Source organism: Rhineura floridana, chromosome 3 (assembly GCF_030035675.1).
Source record: "Rhineura floridana isolate rRhiFlo1 chromosome 3, rRhiFlo1.hap2, whole genome shotgun sequence".
Classification (NCBI taxonomy): domain Eukaryota; kingdom Metazoa; phylum Chordata; class Lepidosauria; order Squamata; family Rhineuridae; genus Rhineura; species Rhineura floridana.
The window spans coordinates 221,239,832-221,263,850 of NC_084482.1; the positions used below are offsets into that span (position 1 = coordinate 221,239,832).

General features: G+C 44.5%; 1 protein-coding gene and 1 long non-coding RNA gene across 3 annotated transcripts in view; both read left to right on the forward strand.

The window, feature by feature from the left end:
- Nucleotides 1-17,979, forward strand: part of LOC133381716 (zinc finger protein 208-like) — a 30,713-nt gene extending 12,734 nt beyond the window's left edge. The window contains exons 3-4 of the mRNA XM_061621123.1: nucleotides 5,989-5,997; nucleotides 14,881-17,979. Of these exons, the coding sequence (XP_061477107.1) occupies nucleotides 5,989-5,997; nucleotides 14,881-16,943 (2,072 nt within the window). The 3' untranslated portion in view covers nucleotides 16,944-17,979. The remainder of the gene's footprint in view (nucleotides 1-5,988; nucleotides 5,998-14,880) is intronic.
- A 573-nt stretch (nucleotides 17,980-18,552) lies between these two features.
- Nucleotides 18,553-23,938, forward strand: LOC133381734 (uncharacterized). Of its 2 annotated transcripts, XR_009761720.1 has the most exons (5): nucleotides 18,553-18,708; nucleotides 19,247-19,408; nucleotides 20,371-20,416; nucleotides 20,660-20,759; nucleotides 23,785-23,938. It is a non-coding gene; the product is annotated as an uncharacterized LOC133381734 (long non-coding RNA). The 2 variants fall into 2 exon arrangements; XR_009761721.1 differs by lacking the exons at nucleotides 18,553-18,708; nucleotides 19,247-19,408 and adding an exon at nucleotides 20,079-20,130.
- The last annotated feature ends 81 nt before the right edge of the window (nucleotides 23,939-24,019 follow it).

Here is a 24,019-nt window from a genome sequence, read left to right on the forward strand (position 1 = left end):
GCCTGCTGGATCAGGCCAGTGGCCCATCTAGTCCAGCATCCTGTTCTCACAGTGGCCAACCAGGTGCCTGGGGGAAGCCCGCAAGCAGGACCCGAGTGCAAGAACACTCTCCCCTCCTGAGGCTTCCGGCAACTGGTTTTCAGAAGCATGCTGCCTCTGACTAGGGTGGTAGAGCACAGCCATCATGGCTAGTAGCCATTGATAGCCCTGTCCTCCATGAATTTGTCCAATCTTCTTTTAAAGCCATCCAAGCTGGTGGTCATTACTGCGTCTTGTGGGAGCAAATTCCATAGTTTAACTATGCGCGGGGTAAAGAAGTACTTCCTTTTGTCTGTCCTGAATCTTCCAACATTCAGCTTCTTTGAATGTCCACAAGTTCTAGTATTATGAGAGAGGGAGAAGAACTTTTCTCTATCCACTTTCTCAATGCCATGCATCATTTTATACACTTCTATCACGTCTCCTCTGACCCGCCTTTTCTCTAAACTACAAAGCCCCAAATGCTGCAACCTTGCCTCATAAGGGAGTCGCTCTATTCCGTTGATCATTCTGGTTGCCGAGGTCTCTCTACTGGTCGGTCACCGCCAGTTCAGACCCCATGAGCGTATATGTGAAATTCAGATTTTTTGCTCCAATATGCATAATTTTACACTTGTTTATATTGAATTGCATTTGCCATTTTTCCGCCCACTCACTCAGTTTGGAGAGGTCTATTTGGAGTCCTTCGCAATCCCTCTTTGTTTTAACAACCCTGAACAATTTAGTGTCGTCAGCAAACTTGGCCACTTCACTGCTCACTCCTAATTCTAGGTCATTAATGAACAAGTTGAAAAGTACAGGTCCCAATACCGATCCTTGAGGGACTCCACTTTCTACAGCCCTCCTGTGCTGTAATATCTCTTTAAGGTCTTGGAATTGTCAGTTGAGTTCAGTTGGTGTTTCAGCTGAGATGGGTTAAGCACAGCATAAGCAGATGTAAAGACTGTGCCCTGTGGAATGGTGATTAAAGTATACTATTCTTATGTTAAAGAATCAAGATGTGTTTATTGTGAAAAAAAAACACATTATATGGTGTCAGAAGTCCAAAATGGACTCATTCTGGCCTCCACCTCCTCTGGTATTGCAAGGTAATCTGGCTGAGACATGTAAGTGATGGGAGCAAGCTTTTATTTTATATCTTTCTGCAGCTGGAGTTGATAATGTTGCTAAGAATTGACAAATTGCTATTTTGTTACATTGTGTTGGAGAGGAAGCATTGGCAGTTTACAATACTTTTGATTTGCCTGAAGGGGGGCCACAAGATATAGAGGAAGTTCTTGAACAATTTAGGATATATTGTACTCCTCATAAGAATGTGATATTTGAACACCTTGCCTCTGGTATCCATAACTCTGCTGAATCCATAACTTGACAAAGAATCTGATCATGCTGCTCTGAGGTTGCTGCTGCAATAATCATATCATCAGCTATCATATAAACCCCTCTTATATGACCAAAAACTTCCTCATTTTTCTGTTGAAACACTTCACTAGAAGACTTAAGCCCAAATGGCAAACGATTAAAACAATATCGTACCCAAGGAGTATTAAATGTACATAACCATGAAGAATGTGCATCTAGCTTGACTTGCCAATAACCATCCTTTTCATCTAAAATAGTAAAAAACTTCATTCCTGCTAAACGGCTCAAAACATCCTCTGTTGTAGGAATTGTATAATGTTGTCGACGAACTGCTTTATTCAAATCCCGAGGATCAAGTCATATCTGTAACTTTCCATTCTTCTTCTCTGTAATAACAAGACTACTGACCCACTCCGTAGGACCTATAACCCTGAATATCACTCCAGCATTTCTCATTTGTCCCAAAGTCTCTTTCAGTTTATTCAATATGGCAAAAGGAATTTTTCTACATCCATGAATAACAGGAGCCACAGTAGGATCAAGATGTATATGGTGGACACCTTCAAATTCACCAAGCCCATCAAACACATCAGAATATTTCTTAAGTAGCTGTTCTTGCGTTAATGATTGAACTGTAATCACATTATCAGTTTGACGAACTAAATCCAGAGTCTCACAAGCTGCTCGTCCAAGCAATGGAAGAGAGGATCCATCTGTTACGTAAAACATCAGCCTTGCTGCCCCTCTGGAAGTACGACAATCAAGAACAATAGCTCCCACAGGCTTTATACGAGTTCCACCATAAGAGACAAGACAAACATCAGTTTTAAACAACACCTTCTTGTCTGGTAACTCATGAAATATTTGTAGAGGCAAAACATTTGCCTCTGCTCCAAATGAAGAAAATAAAAAAGAACACAAACTCTGGCAAAAGAAATGCAAGAAGACAATAAGGGATGCTAAAAAAGAATTTGAGGAGCACATTGCTAAGAACATAAAAACCAACAACAAAAAATTCTATAAATACATTCAAAGCAGGAGACCATCTAGGGAGACAATTGGACCCTTGGATGATAAGGGAGTCAAAGGTGTACTAAAGAACGATAAGGAGATTGCAGAGAAGCTAAATGAATTCTTTGCATCTGTCTTCACAGTGGAAGATATAGGGCAGATCCCTGAACCTGAACTAACATTTGCAGGAAGGGATTCTGAGGAACTAAGACAAATAGTGGTAACGAGAGAGGAAGTTCTAAGCTTAATGGACAATATAAAAACTGACAAATCACCGGGCCCGGATGGCATCCACCCGAGAGTTCTCAAAGAACTCAAAGGTGAAATTGCTGATCTGCTAACTAAAATATGTAACTTGTCCCTCGGGTCCTCCTCCGTGCCTGAGGACTGGAAAGTGGCAAATGTAACGCCAATCTTCAAAAAGGGATCCAGAGGGGATCCCGGAAATTACAGGCCAGTTAGCTTAACTTCTGTCCCTGGAAAACTGGTAGAAAGTATGATTAAAGCTAGATTAACTAAGCACATAGAAGAACAAGCCTTGCTGAAGCAGAGCCAGCATGGCTTCTGCAAGGGAAAGTCCTGTCTCAGTAACCTATTAGAATTCTTTGAGAGTGTCAACAAGCATATAGATAGAGGTGATCCAGTGGACATAGTGTACTTAGACTTTCAAAAAGCGTTTGACAAGGTACCTCACCAAAGGCTTCTGAGGAAGCTTAGCAGTCATGGAATAAGAGGAGAGGTCCTCTTGTGGATAAGGAATTGGTTAAGAAGCAGAAAGCAGAGAGTAGGAATAAACGGACAGTTCTCCCAATGGAGGGCTGTAGAAAGTGGAGTCCCTCAAGGATCGGTATTGGGACCTGTACTTTTCAACTTGTTCATTAATGACCTAGAATTAGGAGTGAGCAGTGAAGTGGCCAAGTTTTCTGACGACACTAAATTGTTCAGGGTTGTTAAAACAAAAAGGGATTGCAAAGAGCTCCAAAAAGATCTCTCCAAACTGAGTGAATGGGCAGAAAAATGGCAAATGCAATTCAATATAAACAAGTGTAAAATTATGCATATTGGAGCAAAAAATCTGAATTTCACATATATGCTCATGGGGTCTGAACTGGCGGTGACCGACCAGGAGAGAGACCTCGGGGTTGTGGTGGACAGCACGATGAAAATGTCAACCCAGTGTGCGGCAGCTGTGAAAAAGGCAAATTCCATGCTAGCAATAATTAGGAAAGGTATTGAAAATAAAACAGCCGATATCATAATGCCGTTGTATAAATCTATGGTGCGGCCGCATTTGGAATACTGTGTACAGTTCTGGTCGCCTCATCTCAGAAAGGATATTATAGAGTTGGAAAAGGTTCAGAAGAGGGCAACCAGAATGATCAAGGGGATGGAGCGACTCCCTTACGAGGAAAGGTTGTAGCATTTGGGGCTTTTTAGTTTAGAGAAAAGGCGGGTCAGAGGAGACATGATAGAAGTGTATAAAATTATGCATGGCATTGCGAAAGTGGATAAAGAAAAGTTCTTCTCCCTCTCTCATAATACTAGAACTCATGGACATTCCAAGAAGCTGAATGTTGGAAGATTCAGGACAGACAAAAGGAAGTACTTCTTTACTCAGCACATAGTTAAACTATGGAATTTGCTCCCACAAGATGCAGTAATGGCCACCAGCTTGGACGGCTTTAAAAGAAGATTAGACAAATTCATGGAGGACAGGGCTATCAATGGCTACTAGCCATGATGGCTGTGCTCTGCCACCCTAGTCAGAGGCAGCATGCTTCTGAAAACCAGTTGCCGGAAGCATCAGGAGGGGAGAGTGTTCTTGCACTCGGGTCCTGCTTGCAGGCTTCCCCCAGGCACCTGGTAGGCCACTGTGAGAACAGGATGCTGGACTAGATGGGCCACTGGCCTGATCCAGCAGGCTCTTCTTATGTTCTTATGTTCTTATGTTCCTGTATCCAACTTAAACCTTACTGAGAGTCCTTGCAGAACTATATCAACATACCATCCACTCACCAAATCTTCACCAGCTTCATGAGTTAATTCTCCTATAAACAAACTGTTTAAATCTAGCTCATGCATCGAATAATTCTGTTGCCCCTTTTTGGCACTGAGTGAATTTACTTTGCATACTCTAGCAAAATGATTTTTCATATGACATTTATAACAGGTTTTTCCAAACGCTGGACAATTTCGAGGTGGATGCACAGTACCACAACAGGAGCATCTACTATATTTAATCTGCTCATATTTATCTTTAGATTGAAACTAAATTCAATTCTCTGATCTGGTAGAATGCAACTTCCTCTTTTCTTGGGGCTTTTTGATCATTCAGTGCGAAAAGTGCCCCTCCCTGCCACCTTCTGCTGCCCCATGATGAAAAATCTTACCTTGCAGCAGGAGGAGGAGAGGTCAGGAGCTTCCAAACTCCAGCAGAGCATCTTCTCCTGCATCCTCAGCAGATGATTGACACTGTGCCTTATACTCTAAAACTCCCAGTGGGAAGAGATGCTCCCGGGAGCACCTCCTGCCTCCTCCCTCTTCCTTCCTCTGCCCAAAGGTCAGCTTTTGTCTTTGAAGCAGGAAGAAGCGGCAGTTTGGAGAAGAGGAAGCGGAGGTGGAGGCTACAATTTGTAGGGAATGACCTCCAGAAGACAGGACAGAGAGCAAGATTTAGCTTTGCCAGCCCTGGTGGGAAGTCTGGAAGCAGAACTGGAGCACGGAGACTCTTTGACTCAGGCAGGGACACAGCGAAGACAGGAGGCAAGAGGGACCCCGAGAAAGGCTCCTTGGCAGCTAGAACAAGGGCCGTTCCCTCAGCTAGCAGAGATCCCGGGAAAGCAGGAATTGCAGCAGCGCCCTTGACGGGAACTTTGCTCCAGCAGGAAAGGGTCCAGAGAAGGCAGGAAGCTGCGGTGGTGAATGAAAAGCAGGGGAGAGTGATGGAGTCAGACCCCAGTTGACATGTGGGGCTAAGATAGATTTCAAGCAGCAAAAGGAACTGCACAAACTGGAACCCAGAGTGGGACCAGGAGTTCAGTTTTATCCACTTTTGGGAAAGGTTTCAAAGCAGATTCCCACATTGGTTAGCTGAGGGAGTTCTCTCTCCTGACCAGGTCATGTCCTGTGCATACGACTTGCAATGTCATCTCAGCTGAGAAGACCAATTGTACTCCTTAGGCTACTTTTACCCATCAGGCCTCTTTGTTTCTGTTGGAAAGTGACCCATATAGAAGCCATTTTTAAAGCTCATATTGGCAATATTGAGCTGGAGGGTCTCCCAGGCTCATAAAGTAGTAGCCAGCCAACATCACCTTCACCTGTATGAATCTCCCGTGCTTTAAGATCAGCAGATGAGGCCTTCCTGGTGGTCCCTACACGGGATGAGGTACATGGTGATTTTTCAGTAAAGGCTCCTCGACATGGAACATTCTCCCTACGTTGGGCCTCGTTTCTTTATATTTCCATGCCGTCGGTGAAGACATCTTTTTGGGAAGGTGTTCGGAGGAAGACAGACCCGAAATTCCTGCTGCTTCTAATAGTTGTCATTCAGTGTTTTATTGTGTGTTTGGATAGACTGTGGGAGTTTTTTGGGATGTTTATATATTCTTATCTACTTCTTCTTTATTATAAACTGTCCTGTCCAAAAAGGTGACGTATAATTCACCTACATGACAATGAATAAGTAAATATCCACTAATAGCAGAGCTGTAAAAAAATGGAAGAAAATAACGAACTGATAACAGAAACCAGCAATGCGCAATATTGCACCTCATCTTCCTCTCTTCCCTCCTGCAGTAGCAGAAGCAAGACAGGCGTGTGCGTGTGTGATATACATAATAGTTTTTGCCGGCAGTTAGGTCTGACCAGTTGAACCAAGTGGCCAGAGATCCCAGCCAAGAATCTTTTTAGGTCTAGGAATATCTAATGGCCGATCAAGAAAGGAAATCTTTATCAGTGTCTATGTATAATTAAGACGTCTAATTTACTATACTTTGTGGACATAGCCACATATCAGAACATAGGTCTTACACAGCACATACAAAGGGGATGTACGCTAACGTGTTGCATTTCAAAGGACAGCATAGGTCACATTGATTTCCATCTGAAAAGGAGTGATCTCACCTCAGCTGCGTGTGGACCTTAACACTCAGAGCAGGTGGTTCTTTCTTCGACCAGTGTCACGGACAACTGGTAAAAATCCCCAAGGCTGTCTGTCTTTTATAGCTCTAGTTTGTATCTATCTAGACCAGGGTTTCCCGACCTTTGAGCCACAGATGTTGTGGGACTACAACTCCCATCAGCCCCATCCAGCATGGCCAATGGTCAGGAATTATGGGAACTGTAGTCCAGCAACATCTGTGGACCAAAGGTTGGGAAACCCTGATCTAGACTCCGTCAGTTCATGCTCATATTACTACTATACTCTTGTTTCCATCATTTGAACTCTCATCCTAACCTGCATCTTGATGCTGATGTTGTATTCTAATAAGTTCTCCTGACTCACCCCTGTACAGCTTCAGCCATATATAGACATGATCATTGGCTGAATGCCCGGACTCCTTATAAAATGTTGATACTTTACGGGAAAGAATTTATTTTGGAACTATATAAAGAAAACTCAAAGGAAAAAAGACACTTTAACTGGCAGCTTGTCTTTTTACTCATGTTTTGGCTTGTATTGTTTGCGCTACTTTTCCACACATAATTTTATGTAAATCAATTATAAAGAATTGGAGATGGCCAATTTCTATAAATACAGGTGGCCTGTGACACAGTGAATTGCATCCACTGTTGCTGACTTTACTAGGTTCTGCCCTAGTAGTTTGCAGCCTACTAAGAAACTGGCTTTACTAGGTTCACCCCCAACAGGCATTTCAAGATGAGCTTCATGCCCAGTGGACGCATGTTCACAAGTGCCAGACTGACCCTACTTGGTCCACACAACTCTGTTCTATTCACCGAGAGCAGGACTTACCAGATCAAAATTATACCTTTTCTTATCTATAAAAATCTCTGTTTGTAAGGGCTGAATATTTTCTGGTCAAAAGTAACTAGTCTTGTCTATTTCCTTCAAAGAGTCGGACCTCCATTCGTGTTGGGAAGAAAGAAAAGATCCCTTTATCCAATATCCCAAAGATGCGACATCAACAGGTAGATGTTCAGCTGTGTTGAGGCCCCATTTTGGTTTGGAAATTGTAGGATTTTTCTGTTCCTGTGTAATATGATTTGTTGCAGATTAATTGACCCATCAGGGTGTGAGTTCTCCTGGAGAACATCGTTGATGTCTTTAAGAAGAGCCTGCTGGATCAGGCCAATGGCAGCATGCCTATAGGAAGCAAGCAAGCAGGACCTGAGTGCAACCCTTGCCCCGTTGGGAGCACAGTGACTGTCTTAGAGCTGCAAAGTGCTCTCTGAAGCACCCTTCCCTCTGCTTTCATTGAGCAGGGGGGGAGGGAAAAAAGGTGCCTTTCGGATGGGCTGCCTGCCAGAGAAGTCCCATGCACAGCCGATCTTTCTAGAAAGCAGTGGCTTCCGAAAGGGAACAGGCACCCACAGCCAAGCTGAGCCCTTGGCTCGCTACCCCACACTGTTTCTTTCAACTTCAGGAGGTGAATGGGGCTGCTTCACAGAGCAGCGCTGGGAGGGAGAAGTGATTTCCATTCATTGGAAACAGCTTCCCCTACCTTGAGCAAAGACTCATTCAACCACTGATCAGCTGACTGGCAGGTGCAAGTGCACCCCAGTCCAGCAAAGGAGCAATTGGCAACCCATTTCAAGGTCCTGGTGGTTCTTTTGAAGCCTCACCTTTATCTGCCGTACATCTTATGTCAGATCGGAGGGTGGTGCCTTTATGTCCTCCCTATAGACTTCCCATTCGCATCTGATCAGGCACTGTGAGGATGCTGGACTAGATATTTATTTTATTTTATTTATTTATTTAATTTAATTTATATACCGCCCTAAGCCAAAAAGGCTCTCTGGGTGGTGTACATAAGAGATAAAACAAGCACAATATATAAATACAATAAGTATAACAAAATCAAAGATCAAAACAAACAATAACAAAGAACCAACAATGTCAAAATACAACAATAATGAAAATACTGATAAAATACACTATAAAATACAATTTAAAATACACTTTAAAATGCCTGGGAGTATAAAAAGGTTTTCACCTGGTGCCGAAAGGATAGCAGCGTCGGCGCCAGGCGTACCTCATCGGGGAGACTATTCCACAGTTCGGGGGCCACTACCGAAAAGGCCCTAGTTCTAGTCACAACCCTCCAGGCTTCTCGATGGGATGGCACCCGGAGGAGGGCCTTAGATGTTGAGCGCAGTGTACGGGTAGGTTCATATTGGGAGAGGCGTTCCACCAGGTATTGCGGTCCCATGCCGTGTAGGGCTTTATAGGTCAAAACCAGCACTTTGAATTTAGCCCGGAAAAAAATAGGAAGCCAGTGCAGATGAGCCAGAAGAGGTGTTATATGAGCAGACCTTCGGGTCCACGTGAGTAATCTGGCCGCTGCATTCTGGACTAGCTGTGGTTTCCAAACTATCTTCAAGGGCAGCCCAACGTAGAGCGCATTGCAGTAGTCCAGCCTAGATGTTACCAGAGCGTGAACAACTGAGGCGAGGTCATCACTGTCCAGATAGGGACGTAGCTGGGCTACCAGTCGAAGATGGTAGAAAGCATTCCGTGCCACCGAGGCCACCTGGGCCTCAAGAGACAAGGAAGGATCAAAAAGAACCCCCAAGCTACGCACCTGTTCCTTCAAGGGGAGTGTAACCCCATCAAGAACAGGATGAACATCCTCCATCTGGACAATGAAGGCACTCACCAACAGCGTCTCGGTCTTGTCAGGATTGAGCTTCAGTTTGTTAGCCCCCATCCAGTCCATTATCACGGCCAGGCAGCGGTTTAGCACGTTAACAGCCTCACCTGAAGAGGATGAAAAGGAGAAATAGAGTTGTGTGTCATCAGCATACTGATGACAACGCACCCCAAAACTCCTGTTGACCGCACCCAGCGGCTGCATGTAGATGTTGAAAAGCATGTGGGACAGTACCGATCCCTGCAGAACTCCACAACGGAGAGTCCAGGGTGTCGAGCAATGTTCCCCAAGCACTACCTTCTGGTGACGACCCACCAAGTAGGAGCAGAGCCACTGCCAAGCAGTACCCCCAACTCCCAACTCCGTGAGTCTTCCCAGAAGGATACCATGGTCGATGGTATCAAAAGCAGCTGAGAGATCAAGGAGAATCAACAGAGTCACACTCCCCCTGTCCCTCTCCCGACAGAGGTCATCGTACAGGGCGACCAAGGCTGTTTCGGTGCCATAACCGGGCCTAAAACCGGATTGAAATGGATCAAGATAATCAGTGTCATCCAAGAGTGTCTGGAGCTGGCCGGCAACCACCCGCTCCAGGATCTTGCCCAGGAACGGAACATTCGCCACAGGTCTATAGTTGTTCAAGTTATCTGGGTCCAAGGAGGATTTCTTCAGGAGTGGTCTCACCACCGCCTCTTTTAGGCAGTCAGGGACCACTCCCTCTCTTAAAGAGGCATTTATTACCTCCTTGGCCCAGCCGGCGGTTCCGGTCCTGCCAGCTTTCACCAGCCAAGAGGGGCAAGGATCCAATACAGACGTGGTCGCCCGCACCAGTCCAAGGATCCTGTGAACATCCTCAAGCTGCACAGACTGAAACTCATCCAATAAATGAGGACAAGACCGTGATCTGGATACTTCATTAGGTCCAACTGCTATAATATTGGAGTCTAAGTCCCGGCGAATGCATGCGATCTTATCTTGGAAGTGCTCGGCGAACTCATCACAGCGGGCTACAGATGAATCTATAATATCCCGAGGACCAGAATGTAAAAGCCCTCGCACAATTTTAAAGAGCTCCGCTGGGCGGGAGAGTGATGACTTAATAGTATCAGCAAAATATCTCTTTTTTGCTGCCCTCACCGCTACTATATACTGCTTAGAACAAGCACTTACCAAGGTGTAATTGCATTCATCGGGAGTTCGCCTCCATCTGCACTCAAGCCTCCTCCTCTCTTGCTTCATCGCTCTCAGCTCCAAGGTATACCATGGAGCTGTATGAGCTCTGCATAGGAGGGGGCGCATGGGAGCGATCGTGTCAACCGCCCGGGTCATTTCCGTATTCCACAGTTCAACCAGGGCTTCGACAGGAGCGCCAGTCTTCTCAGTCGGAAAAACCCCCAGAGCCCTTTGGAAACCCTCAGGATCCATTAGTCTCCGGGGGCGGACCAATTTAATTGGTCCCCCGCCTTTGCAGAGGGAAAGGGCTGCTGTGAGCCTAAACTTCAGCAAGCGGTGATCTGTCCATGACAAAGGAATAGATGATAAATCCCCAACCTCCAGATCACCATCTCCATGTCCAGTGACGAAGATCAAATCAAGGGTATGTCCCGACACATGCGTCGGGCCAGAAACAAATTGAGACAGCCCCATGGTTGTCATGGAAACCATGAAGTCCTGAGCCGCCCCAGATAAAGCAGATAGGCCTGTGGTCTGATTCCACAGGGCTGTTCTGAGGAAGAGCCGCTAGGTTGAAGTTCCTTTTCTACCTGCTGAGGAATCCCCCAAATTAAGATGGCTGGATTGGTTTCCACAGAGCCCCTGAGTGGAGATTTATGTACACCTCCAGGCAACTGGTCAGGAGGATAACTTGGGTCCCTGTACTAATCAGTTCCAGATCTAAAATCTTGGTTTGCTTTGGGGAGGAGAGGATAATTTGGGAATGTCAAAACTAGGCTTCACCTCTTGGCTGGAAGAGCATGATCCAGTTGTATGTGGCTCTGATGAAAGGGAGAGATCAGTAGGTATGGACTTGAAAGATGACTCAGGGAAGCCGTAGAAGGATTTCACAACACTGAATCTTGGTGGTCTCCAGGAACCCAGAGGGAGTACCCCAACACCTCAAATACCCCACGCTTCCCCCACATAGGTGTAGGGTTGGCAATAGCGTGTGCTATGTGCCTTTGAAGCACTCTCTATTTTCAGCCGTAATCAAAAGTGTGACATCAAATATAAATGCTTTCTTAAAAGAGGAAAGAGGAAAATTACAAGCATGCACATTCACTCTCAAATCAGCAAAGCTTCTCCAATGGATCCTTAGCAGCAATGAAGTAGCTTGTAGGCATGAAAGATCTTCCTTACTCTGTGAGTTGAGGAACTCAACAGAGGGGCACCCCCATGCTCCAAAAGCAATGCCCAGGCTGCTGGGACTAAGTGGTAGCTCAGAGAACATAGGATCCACCTCTGGATGGTCAGGGAGTGATGACGTGTTCTTTATATACCCTCACGGATGTTCCCCCCTCTTACTTAAAGATGTTTTAATGTCAAATCTCTGAAATTAGTTGGTCACTAGCCTGCCACATCTCCTTCTTTCCTGGAAAGTGTCTGCCCCTGACTACATAGGTTGTTTTCAAAGTGCACGCTTGTTCGACTTTTTGAAATTAAACTTTGTGGTTTCTGTCTCCTTTTGGTTCTCCTTTTTGTGACCTTCGAGACTTTCTAAACCTCAAATGTCAATCATTGGTGACCCAAAGTGACCTGCTCTTTTAAAGCTTTTCCCTAACAAATACTGATGCCATTTTATGATTAATTGAAACCTATAGAAACCCTAAAGTTATAATCTCTGTTTAATCAGTACCTCTATATTGGCATTATATTTATTTATTTATTTATTTATTTTATTACATTTTTAGACCGCCCTATAGCAATAAGCTCCCAGGGCGGTGCACAGCATAATAAAACAGGTTAAAATACAAAAACACAATAAAACATAATTAAAAATTTTCAATTTTAAATTCAAATTTTAAAATTTTTAAAATGCCTGGGCGAAGAGATAGGTCTTTACCTGGCGCCGAAAAGATAGCAAAGAAGGCGCCAGGCGTATCTCATCAGGGAGGGCGTTCCATAGTTCGGGGGCCACCACCGAGAAGGCCCTAGCTCTAGTTATCGTTCTCCGTGCCTCCCTATGCGTTGGGACACGGAGAAGGGCCTTTAAATGCTAGTATATTAGCATTTAAAGCATCTTCCTTTCTTGCACGTGCGTCCCAGGTTACCTTCCTCAGTTTATCCAGGATGTCTCCCTTTCATCTCTGAAATTAGTTGGTCACTAGCCTTCCACATCACCTTCTTTCCAGGTTACCTTCCTCAGTTTAGCTTTCTTGGAGCAAACCAGGATGTCTCCCTTTGCATCCTCCAGCTTGCTACTGTGCTTTGCGTAGAGACATTTAAAATTTCTTGTAACGAATTCACTCTTGCTTGCATTCGTTTGTAAAATATCCCCTATATATGATGAAGCTTCATCTCCTTTGAAACTAGATTTTATAGAGTTTAAATGATTTGAACATTGACATGAAATCGAGCCTTCAGTGTCATCGGCCCAGTTCTCTGGAAAGCTCTGCCAACAGAGGTTCAGCAGGCGTCTTCTGTTTAAACTTCGAAGCGCCTGCTGAAAACCGTTCTGTTGCACCAGGCAGGCAATTAAGAGCATGCTCTTTTCACAACACTTGACCTTTGTTTTTATTGTATATTTGATGTTTTTAATTTATGGTGGTTGCCTTTTCTTAACGTGTTGTAAACTGCTTTGACGTTTCTAATGAAATAGCGGTATACAAAGAGCCTATAAATGAATAAATAGATGTGATATCTCTGGAATCAGAAAAACAGCTGGAGCTAAGTGATGCCTTCATGTGCTCCCTGTAGACTTCCCATCTGCATCCACTTTGGCACTGTGAGGATGCTGGAATAGATAGGCCTGTGGTCTGATCCAGCCAGGCTGTTCATATAAGGAGGGGGAATGGCATCCAGGTTGAAGTTTCCTTCCCATCTGCTGAGAAATCCCCCAAATTAAGATAGCTGGATTGGTTTCCACAGTGTCACTGAATTGAGGTTTTTGAACAGTTTCTTGTCCACAACAGACATTTGGATCTACATGTCCCTGTGCTATTCATCTCCAGGAGATCTAAGATCGTTCTTTGTTTTGGAGAGAGGAGAATAATTTCAGTTCAGAACTAACTAGCTTATCTGTATCTTTGAAAGAAATGTCAAACCTGGGCTTAGTCTCTTGGCTGGAAGAACAAGATCTAATTGTACAGGGCTTTGATGAAGGGGAGAGATCAGTCGGGCATTCCCCTTACGCTTCAGAGCATCATTGCAAACTCGTGTAGTGTTGGTCTTTGGCCATCCCTGTCTTAGCTCAGCTACGTTTAATCCCTTGAATCTTCAGGTGGAATTTAGAAGTGTCTTTATCTGAAAACCTGCACCGCAGCTGCCAGCCAGTATTGACAGTACTGAGCTCGAGGAACCAGGGTCTGATTCAGTATATCACAACTTCATTTGTTCCTATATTCCTGTCTGACCGGCTCTTTTGACTGCAGTCAAATTATTAAGAATCAAGGAGAAGTGAGCTGTGCCCAGTTTGTCCTGTTCTGCAGTCTTGCTGCCCTTCTCTTCCCCCACACCCCACTTTTCATTGCATACTATTTTAGAAATATATGTCACAGTTGTATGGCAGTAGGAGGAAACCCAGACAAATCTGGGCTTAGTGACATCAAGTGTTATATGGACCTGAAAGGAATTTGTGTTGCTGTGTGAGACTGTAGGATATTCAGGTAACCTTGCTTTCATCTGGCCATGCAAAGATAACGCAAAATCTTTATTATGGTCCAAGACCATCGGTATAATTACGGATCCTCTGAATATCAGAGTGGAGATAGAATAGAATACAGTATCAGTGCAGTGAGAAAGCTAAAAAGCTAAAACCGGGTCCACATAGTAATCTAGCTAAAACCTTCATCTAATAGACATCGCATTAGGTCCCTCCTGCGAGCCATAGCAGCTGTGCAGAACGAGGCGACCTCAGAGTGATCCGTGATTCTGAATCTGCCATTAAATATTGTAAAATCATAGCTTCTGGGCTCAGAGGAAGATTAGATAAATGTGGGGAGATGAACTTAAGGCGGAGATCTGAATAAAAAGGGCAGCAAAGTAGTACAAGGTTCACTGTCTCCACCGCATCTGCTCCACAGGGGCAAGTTCGATCATAACAATCGACTCCCCTGTATCTACCCTCCAATAATGGAGATGTAAAAATAGAGAAGCAGATAATTGGGCTTCATTTGTGATGAAATGCTTTGTTTTTGCCTTGAAATTCCAGTGTGTTTTTTTCAACCCTCTTCCCCCTCAGCAGGTGACCGGCAGAATGAGAATTATAGAAAACCACAGATGGTGCCACTGGTAATAGCCAAGACTGAGAGTCAAAAAGAGATATTTGGAAATCACAGGGGACCAAAAACGTCTGAAAGAAAGCAGCCAAAGAATGGGAGCAAGAAATCCTCTACTTGTCATAGTTTTCATCAAAGAACATACACCGGAGAAAAACCATTTAAATGCATGGAATGTGGAAAGAGCTTCAGTGTAAAAGATAGCCTTACTTCACATCACAGAACCCACACAGGGGAGAAACCATTTAAATGCAGGGAATGTGGAAAAAGCTTTACTCAGAATGATCATCTTACTTTACATCAAAGAACCCACACAGGAGAGAAACCTTTTAAATGCAGAGAGTGTGGAAAGAGCTTCAGTCTAAGCAGTAGCCTTAAATTACATCACCATAAACACACAGGGGAGAAACCATTTAAATGCATGGTGTGTGGAAAGAGCTTCAGTCAGAGAAGTGAGCTTACTTTGCATCAAAGAACCCACACAGGGGAGAAGCCATTTAAATGCAGAGAGTGTGGAAAGAGCTTCAGTCAGAGCAGTCACCTTACTTCGCATCAAAGAACACACACAGGGGAGAAACCATTTAAATGCATGGAGTGTGGAAAGAGCTTCAGTCAGAGCGGTCAGCTTACTTTGCATCAAAGAACACATACAGGGGAGAAGCCATTTAAATGCAGGGAGTGTGGAAAGAGCTTCAGTCAGAGCAGTGAGCTTACTTTGCATCAAAGAACCCATACAGGGGAGCAACCATTAAAATGCATGGAGTGTGGACAGGGCTTTAGTCAGAGAAGTAAGCTTACTTCACATCAAAGAACCCACACAGGGGAGAAGCCATTTAAATGTAAGGAGTGTGGAAAGAGCTTCAGTCAGAGCGCTCACCTTACTTCGCATCAAAGAACCCACACAGGGGAGAAACCATTTAAATGCATGGAGTGTGGAAAGAGCTTCAGTCAGAGCGGTCACCTTACTTTGCATCAAGGAACCCATACAGGGGAGAAGCCATTTAAATGCAGGGAGTGTGGAAAGAGCTTCAGTCAGAGCAATGAGCTTACTTTGCATCAAAGAACCCACACAGGGGAGAAGCCATTTACATGCAAAGAGTGTGGAAAGAGCTTCAGTCAGAGCAGTCACCTTATTTCGCATCAAAGAACCCATACAGGGGAGAAACCATTTAAATGCAGTGAGTGTGGAAAGAGCTTCAGTGTAAGCAGTACCCTGATATTACATCACCGAACACACACAGGGGAGAAACCATTTAAATGCATGGAGTGTGGACAGGGCTTTAGTCAGAGAAGTAAGCTTACTTCACATCAAAGAACCCACACAGGGGAAAAACCATTTAAATGCATGGTGTGTGGACAGGGCTTTAGTCAGAGAAGTAGGCTTACTTTACATCAAAGAACCCACACAGGGGAGAAGCCATTTAAATGTAAGGAGTGTGGAAAGAGCTTCAGTCAGAGCGCTCACCTTACTTCGCATCAAAGAACCCATACAGGGGAGAAACCATTTAAATGCAGGGAGTGCGGAAAGAGCTTCAGTCAGAGAAGTAAGCTTACTTTGCATCAAAGAACCCATACAGGGGAGAAACAATTTAAATGCAGTGAGTGTGGAAAGAGCTTCAGTCAGAGCAGTGACCTTACTTTGCATCAAAGAACCCACACAGGGGAGAAGCCATTTAAATGCAAAGAGTGTGGAAAGAGCTTCAGTCAGAGTGGTAGCCTTAGATTACATGAAAGAACACACACAGGGGAGAAACCATTTAAATGCAGTGAGTGCGGAAAGAGCTTCAGTGTACGCATTAGCCTGAAATTACATCACCAAACACACACAGGGGAGAAACTATTTAAATGCAAGGAGTGTGGACAGGGCTTTAGTCAGAGCAGTCACCTTACTTCACATCAAAGAACCCACACAGGGGAGAAACCATTTAAATGTAACGAGTGTGGAAAGAGCTTCAGTCAGAGCGGTCACCTTACTTCACATCAAAGAACCCACACAGGGGAGAAACCATTTAAATGCAGGGAGTGTGGAATGAGCTTCAGTATAAGCAGTAGCCTTACTGTACATGAAAGAACCCACACAGGTGAGAAACCATTTAAATGCAGGGAGTGTGGAAAAAGCTTCAGTCAGAGCAGTAGCCTTACTGTACATGAAAGAACCCATACAGGGGAGAAACCATTTAAATGCAGGGAGTGTGGAAAAAGCTTCAGTGTAAGCAGTAGCCTTGTTTTACATCACGGAACCCACAGGGGAGAAACCATTTAAATGTAGTGAGTGGAAAGAGGTTCAGTCAGAGCACACTTTGCATGAAAAAACACTGTGGAGTAACTTTTTTAATGTACGGAGTATGGAAAGAGATTCAATGAAAGCAGTAGGCTTACATCACGGGATACACAGGAGAAACAATTGAAATGTAGGGAGTATGGAAAGAACTTCAATGGGAGCTTTATTCTTCATCTTGCAGGCTACATAGATTAAAGCCCTATACAGGTTGGGGCCAGGATTCTTAAAAGATTATCTCACCTGTTATATATGCAGCCCATCACTGAAGTCTGCAGAAGATGGCCTCTTACGCATACCATCTCATTGGGAAGTCCACTGTGCATGATAGAGAAACCTGGCCTTTTGTGTGGTGGCATCTACTTTTTTGAACTTCCTCCTGTTACATATCAGACAGGTGTGTGTTTTTTGTGTGTGGTGCCTATAGAAGACCTTCCTTTTTCAACAAACCTTTTAAGGGCAGAGCTTTATTACTGTTTCTGTGGGATTTTAAAAGGTAAAGGTGTCCCCATACTTGTAGTGCGAGTCGTTTCCAACTCTCAGGGTGACGTCTTGTGACATTTACTAGGCAGACCGTATATATGAGGTGGGACTGCCAGTTCCTTCCCCAGTCTTTCTTTATCCCCCAGCATATGCCGGGCACTCATTTTACTGACCACGGATGGATGGGAGGCTGAGTGGACCTCGACCCCTTTTACCGGAGATTCGACTTCATTCTTCCCTTGGAATCGAACTGAAGACGTGAGCAGAGCTTCGGCTGCGTTACTGCCGCTTACCACTCTGCGTCACGGAGGGTCTGTGTGGGATTTTAAGATGTTTTTAATTGGTTTGCATATGAAATGTTTTTTTTATTGTTGGTATTTTTGAGATACTTTCTGGGAAGTGATTTATAAATGAAGATAAAATAATACTAGTCCTTGGTTCTAATGGTCTCCTTACTCAGTGTTTTCATATAGTTTAGTTTAGCATACCTTTAACTGTTGATTTTATTGATTTTTAGTGTTTTTTAAATGTTGATTTTTTTATTGACCATTTTAATGTACATTTTATGTTCTTTATAAAGTTCTTCTGCAGTGTACATATTTTATTAATATAAATAACTAAAAAATGTATCTTTGTGTATAACATGGTTTTTATTTTGCTTAGATGTTTTTTGTATTGGCTATTCTAACATCTTTCATAAAGTAAAATGAATTCACTAGTTTTCTGCTGATATATTTTAAATACATTTTCCAAACTGATTTCACTCCACAGTCTCATCTGGTCTCAGTGCTATTTCCTAGCAGGCAAAAGAAGGACCTCACTGTCATCTGGTGCGCATAGAGAAAAGGAGTGAGAATTGGGTTTTGTCAGCGGTCACATAGCCAAATGGCTTCTCCAGGCAATAGAAGGGCCTTTAGGAAAGGCAGCAAAGCTGCAGAAAATCTCTGCTTAAATTATTGGGGGAGGCAGTTTGTTGGGATAGATAGTTCTGGGCCAGATATATGAATGGTCTGGTAACTTCAAACTAATCCATGTTGTGTAACTAATCCATGTTATGCAATTGTTAATGATGCTTCCCTGTAGTTTCTCTCTGGGAAGCAGTATGCCTCTGAATGCCATTTGCTGGGAATCAGAAGTGTGAAGATTACTGACTGGGAGGTCAGTTGCACAACTGCTGATCTTGGGGACCAGGTTTCTTGAAGGACTCCCTGTTCCTGTCCCCTCCTGCCTCTTCCTTGGGATCTAGCCAGTAAAAGTGATTAGACTGGTGAGCTGGTGTTATTGTTGTTCCCAATGTAAATAACAGGTGCATGTCAGGACCCCACTAGGGATCAGCTGCCCTGCACCTTCAATTTAGTGTTGCAAAGCTCATCGTGCAATTGTTTGTTGGATGATTGGTATCTCCTCTAGTTTGGCCCTCAGAGTGGCAGTGGCTGTCCAAGGTCCTGTTCTCCAGCCTTCTTGCCTGAGAGCCTTTTGACTGGAAAGTTCTTCTGCCTCCACCTCTTGCACTCTGCCCAATGAGTAGGAGTCCCTCCCACAGGTTCCAGACTTTAATAACCTTGATTTTGAAAGTAGTTGTGTCAGAAACTCATTTCACAGAAAGCAAACTGGTGAGGTTTGGCCCAGAACTTGAATACAAGGCAGAGGTGGAGTCTGAGCCCAAGCACACAAGAGTACTTCTTTGAACCCAGTTTTTTTCCTGTGATAGCACATCTATTTCACAGAAGGCAAACTCTATTCTCTCCCCCTTCTGCCAGCCGACTTGCCCATCCAATCTCTTTTTTCTCTCCCCAATTCACCAGCCATTCACAACCTGGTAGCAGCACCAATAGTGCTGCTTAGTGGACCTACAAACAGCAAGAAAGGGTATTGCTGATCACCGCAGAGGTTCCTGGGTCATCCTGTGCTATCTCCCATTTCCCAACAAAAGGAGAGGCAGCAACATGTGTGGTTGGTGAATTTTGGTAGGTCTGGCTGATTGGGAAGTCGCCGTTTTGGGCTTTTTTACATAAAAATGTATTATAGCCCGGAACGGGTATCGGAACGTTGTTTGTGTGGACGTTTTGTGTCTTATTGCATGCATCCCATGTAGTCATGTGGGACTGTTGAATTTGGTGGGTCTGGCTCGCTGGGAAGTCGCCGTTCGGGGCTGTTCATTCCGTTCCGGAGGGCATTTTGGTTGTTAAAGGGTTGATAAAAATGCTATCGGAATGGTTTTTGTTCCTAAATGTTGTTCTCATGTGTCTCTAACACATCCTAGTGTTTTTGGCATCAATTTCTTTTCTAAAGAGCCCATTCCAGCGTGTTCCGTTCCAGCTTTTACACCGTCCCTCCTGAACACTTTACTTTTTACACACAAATGTGTATATTGTATATATCACACAGCACACACGCCTATCTTGCCGCTGCTTCGGGAGGCAAGAGAGAAAGATGTGGTGCAATATTGGGACAGAAGGGAGGGAGAAAACTGTTGGCAGTGGGGGGGCAGAAGCAGCTTTTGCCACTTAGTCCTCCGATGGGTTAAGGAAAGGAGTTCTGGTTCCTAGAGAGGCAGGAAGTCTTAATCACATGGAGGGGGGGTGAGCGTATTGAAGGGGAAGTAGGAGGGCTGTCTTCATTGGTATTCCGGGTAAAGAAAGTATTAGGCCCAGAGAGGAGGAAGCGGGAGCGTGCAGAGGGCAAAGAGGTGCAAGGGAAGGGGATTTGGTATTTTTGTTGGGGGGTGAGGGGTCAGAGCAACGGGGTGGAGAAAAAACCTGCTTTCCCTCCAAATTTTTCCACTGTTGTTATGGGCCTTCACATCTCTACAGTAGTGTAGTGGCAAATTCAGAAGTGCACTCTAATTATCAGGAAAGAACAAGGAAGCATGTTAGAAGACTCTTCTCAGTTGCTAATACACTCTCCTTTCTTGCTGATTGGCTCATAGGTTGCTGGAGACATGGGGACTCTGCTGAGAGCCTGCTCCCAAAAAAGTAAGGCGTCTATGATCTCTCCCCCCCCCCCAGATCTATGCAGGTCCCTGGGTGACCCTGGGGCAGTGACCACTTTTGTTCAGCCCAGCCCACCTCACTGGATTGTTGTGAGGATAAACAGTGCAGAATTTTTATGTGCCACTCCAGATTTCGGACATCCACTCTGTGTGGGACCTTCATCGTCTGTGCAGGTGTGTGTGTCTGTTGTATTATTGGAATCATAGTTTAATGCTATGTCCACAGGAACCCAGATTCAAATCCCTGCTCAGGAGTGAAATTCAGGTGGTGTCCTGGGCCCAGTGACAGTGTCGTGGTGAAGACAAAAGGAGGGGGACAAATCATGGTGAGCTCATTAGAGGAAGACCTGCATAGAAATATAAAAATATAATAAAATGTATCAGTAATAATAATAATAATTAAATCCACTTTTTGCCTCAGTTGTTTGTTGGCTATTAAACCGAGAAAGCAGAGGTTAAATTTCCACAAGTGAGCTACGTGACTTAGAAGCGAAAGTTGGCAGAGCTCGAGCCATCTTCAAGGACACGTTGCTAAGCAACCTAGGCTCGGGCAGCTGGCCTTATCTATATAGAGGGCCAGCAGACTCTTGTGAGTGTGGGGGTCGAGGAGTTTGTACAGAGAGAGCTTGTGATATATTGTCAGTAAAGTGACTCTTAAAACTTATTGCTTGTCCGGCTCATTGCTTCAACTGGCATCTAGCCTGTCAATATACTGTTCTGCATCCTGGGCATCTGCTTGCGCCAGATACAACATCCAACATTGTTCAACCCTATACAGTAGATGAGTTTGCTGTTAAGCTTTCAACTTCGTGCATCACCTGCTCAACTTGGAGCAGCGTTCTGTAACCTGGTGCCCTCCAGGTATTGTTGGACTGCATCTCCCATCAGCCCCAGACAACATGGCCAAATGCCAGGGAAGATGGGGGTTGTAGTCCAGAAATGTGTAAAGGTTAACTTGGATTATACGAGTGGATGGTACTAACAAGGCATCCTGCTGATTTTGACATGGATGTATTGCAAGTAATTCTTCATACTCTTTTCATTGGTAAGTGAGCTGAACTAGACTGAATGCAGGTCAGGATTCCTCTCCCCGTATTTCTGATGGAAAGAGTGGAGGCATTTTGCATCCCCAGGAAGCTCCAAGATGGAGTCATTAGACCAAATTCACCCCCACAATTTCTTTACAATGTGTGCAAAACCTATTTTTATGCCAACTGTCAGGGGCATGACAAGGAAATAATACCTGTGCAGATTAGGTTTTTCATGAGAACATAAGAAGAGCCTGCTGGATCAGGCCAGTGGCCCATCCAGTCCAGCATCCTGTTCTCACAGTGGCCAACCAGGTGCCTGGGGGAAGCCCGCAAGGAGAACCCGAGTGCAACAACACTCTCCCCTCCTGAGGCTTCCGGCAACTGGTTTTCACAAGCATGCTGCCTCTGACTAGGGTGGCAGAGCACAGCCATCATGGCTAGTAGCCATTGATAGCCCTGTCCTCCATGAATTGGTCTAATCTTTTAAAGCCATCCAAGCTGGTGGCCATTACTGCATCTTGTGGGAGCAAATTCCATAGTTTAACTATGCGCTGAGTAAAGAAGTACTTCCTTTTGTCTGTCCTGAATCTTCCAACATTCAGCTTCTTTGAATGTCCATGAGTTTTAGTATTCTGAGAGAGGGAGAAGAACTTTTCTCTATCCACTTTCTCAATGCCATGCATCATTTTATACACTTCTATCATGTCTCCTCTGACCCGCCTTTTCTCTAAACTAAAAAGCCCCAACTGTCTTTCCTCGTAAGGGAGTCGCTCCATTCCCTTGATCATTCTGGTTGCCCTCTTCTGAACTTTTTCCAACTCTATAATACCCTTTTTGAGATGAGGCGACCAAAACTGTACACAGTATTCCAAACGCGGCCGCACCATAGATTTATACAACGGCATGATGATATCGGCTGTTTTATTTTCTATACCTTTCCTAATTATCCCTAGCATGGAATTTGCCTTTTTCACAGCTGCCACACACTGGGTCAACATTTTCATTGTGCTGTCCACTACAACCCCGAGGTCTCTCTCCTGTTCTGTCACCGCCAGTTCAGACCGCATGAGCGTATATGTGAAATTCAGATTTTTTGCTACAATATGCATAATTTTACACTTGTTTATATTGAATTGCATTTGCCATTTTTCCGCCCATTCGCTCAGTTTGGAGAGGTCTATTTGGAGTTCTTCGCAATCCCTCTTTGTTTTAACATCCCTGAACAATTTAGTGTCATCAGCAAACTTGGCCACTTCACTGCTCACTCCTAATTCTAGGTCATTAATGAACAAATTGAAAAGTACAGGTCCCAATACCGATCCTTGAGGGTCTCCACTTTCTACAGCCCTCCATTAGGAGAACTGTCCATTTATTCCTACTCTCTGCTTTCTGCTTCTTAACCAATTCCTTATCCACAAGAGGACCTCTCCTCTTATTCCATGACTGCTAAGCTTCCTCAGAAGACTTTGGTGAGGTACCTTGTCAAATGCTTTTTGAAAGTCTAAGTACACTATGTCCACTGGATCACCTCTATCTATATGCTTGTTGACACTATAGGTTACTGAGACAGGACTTTCCCTTGCAGAAGCCATGCTGGCTCTGCTTCAGCAAGGCTTGTTCTTCTATGTGCTTAGTTAATCTAGCTTTAATAATACTTTCTACCAGTTTTCCAGGGACAGAAGTTAAGCTAACTAGCCTGTAATTTCCAGGATCCCCCCCTAGATCCCTTTTTTAATATTGGCGTTACATTTGCCACTTTCCAGTCCTCAGGCATGGAGGAGGACCCGAGGGACAAATTACATATTTTAGTTAGCAGATCAGTAATTTCACATTTGAGTTCTATGAAAACTCTCGGGTGGATGCCATCCGGGCCCGGTGACTTGTCAGTTTTTATATTGTCCATTAAGCCTAGAGCTTCCTCTCTTGTTACCACTATTTGTCACTATTATATCCATGATGAAAAGGGCCCAATAAGAAAAGCCTGAAATGATTCACTGGTGAGCAGGAATTAAGGCTTTGCGGAAGCAGAAGCAGAGATGAGAGGCGAGGGGTCCAAGATGGGTGAAATTCCTGGGGGTGGCTAAAGACACAAGAGGTGCCCAAGCATGGAGAAAAGTCTGGAAGAAACTGGAGAATGTTCTGAGAGAGATTTGGGGCCTTTAAGGCCTTTTGCAGATCAAGCATTGTGGGGGAAAACAACAGAGGAAAGGGACGTGCCATTTATTTATTTGGATTGAGGCTGCTTATAATATTCAAACCTCTGAAACCCAAATTGGCATGAAGAGTGAAATCCCTCCCATCCCTCGTCTCTCCCCTGCAGGCCCTTGAGAGCTGCTCCCTACGAAACGTGCATCGTGGTGAAAGCTGTGGGAGTCCCAGAGCTGGCCTAGTTTACTCCTCCCTCTCAGGCAGCGCCATGGCCTCAGAGGCACCATCCGGATTGTCTCTTCTGTGGGATAGAGTGGAAAGAGCAGCCGGGCAGCCCAATCAGGTAAGGGGAGGATCTTTGGGGGAGACACCGAGGGGACAGCTGGGGTGCGTCTCCCTGAGCATAG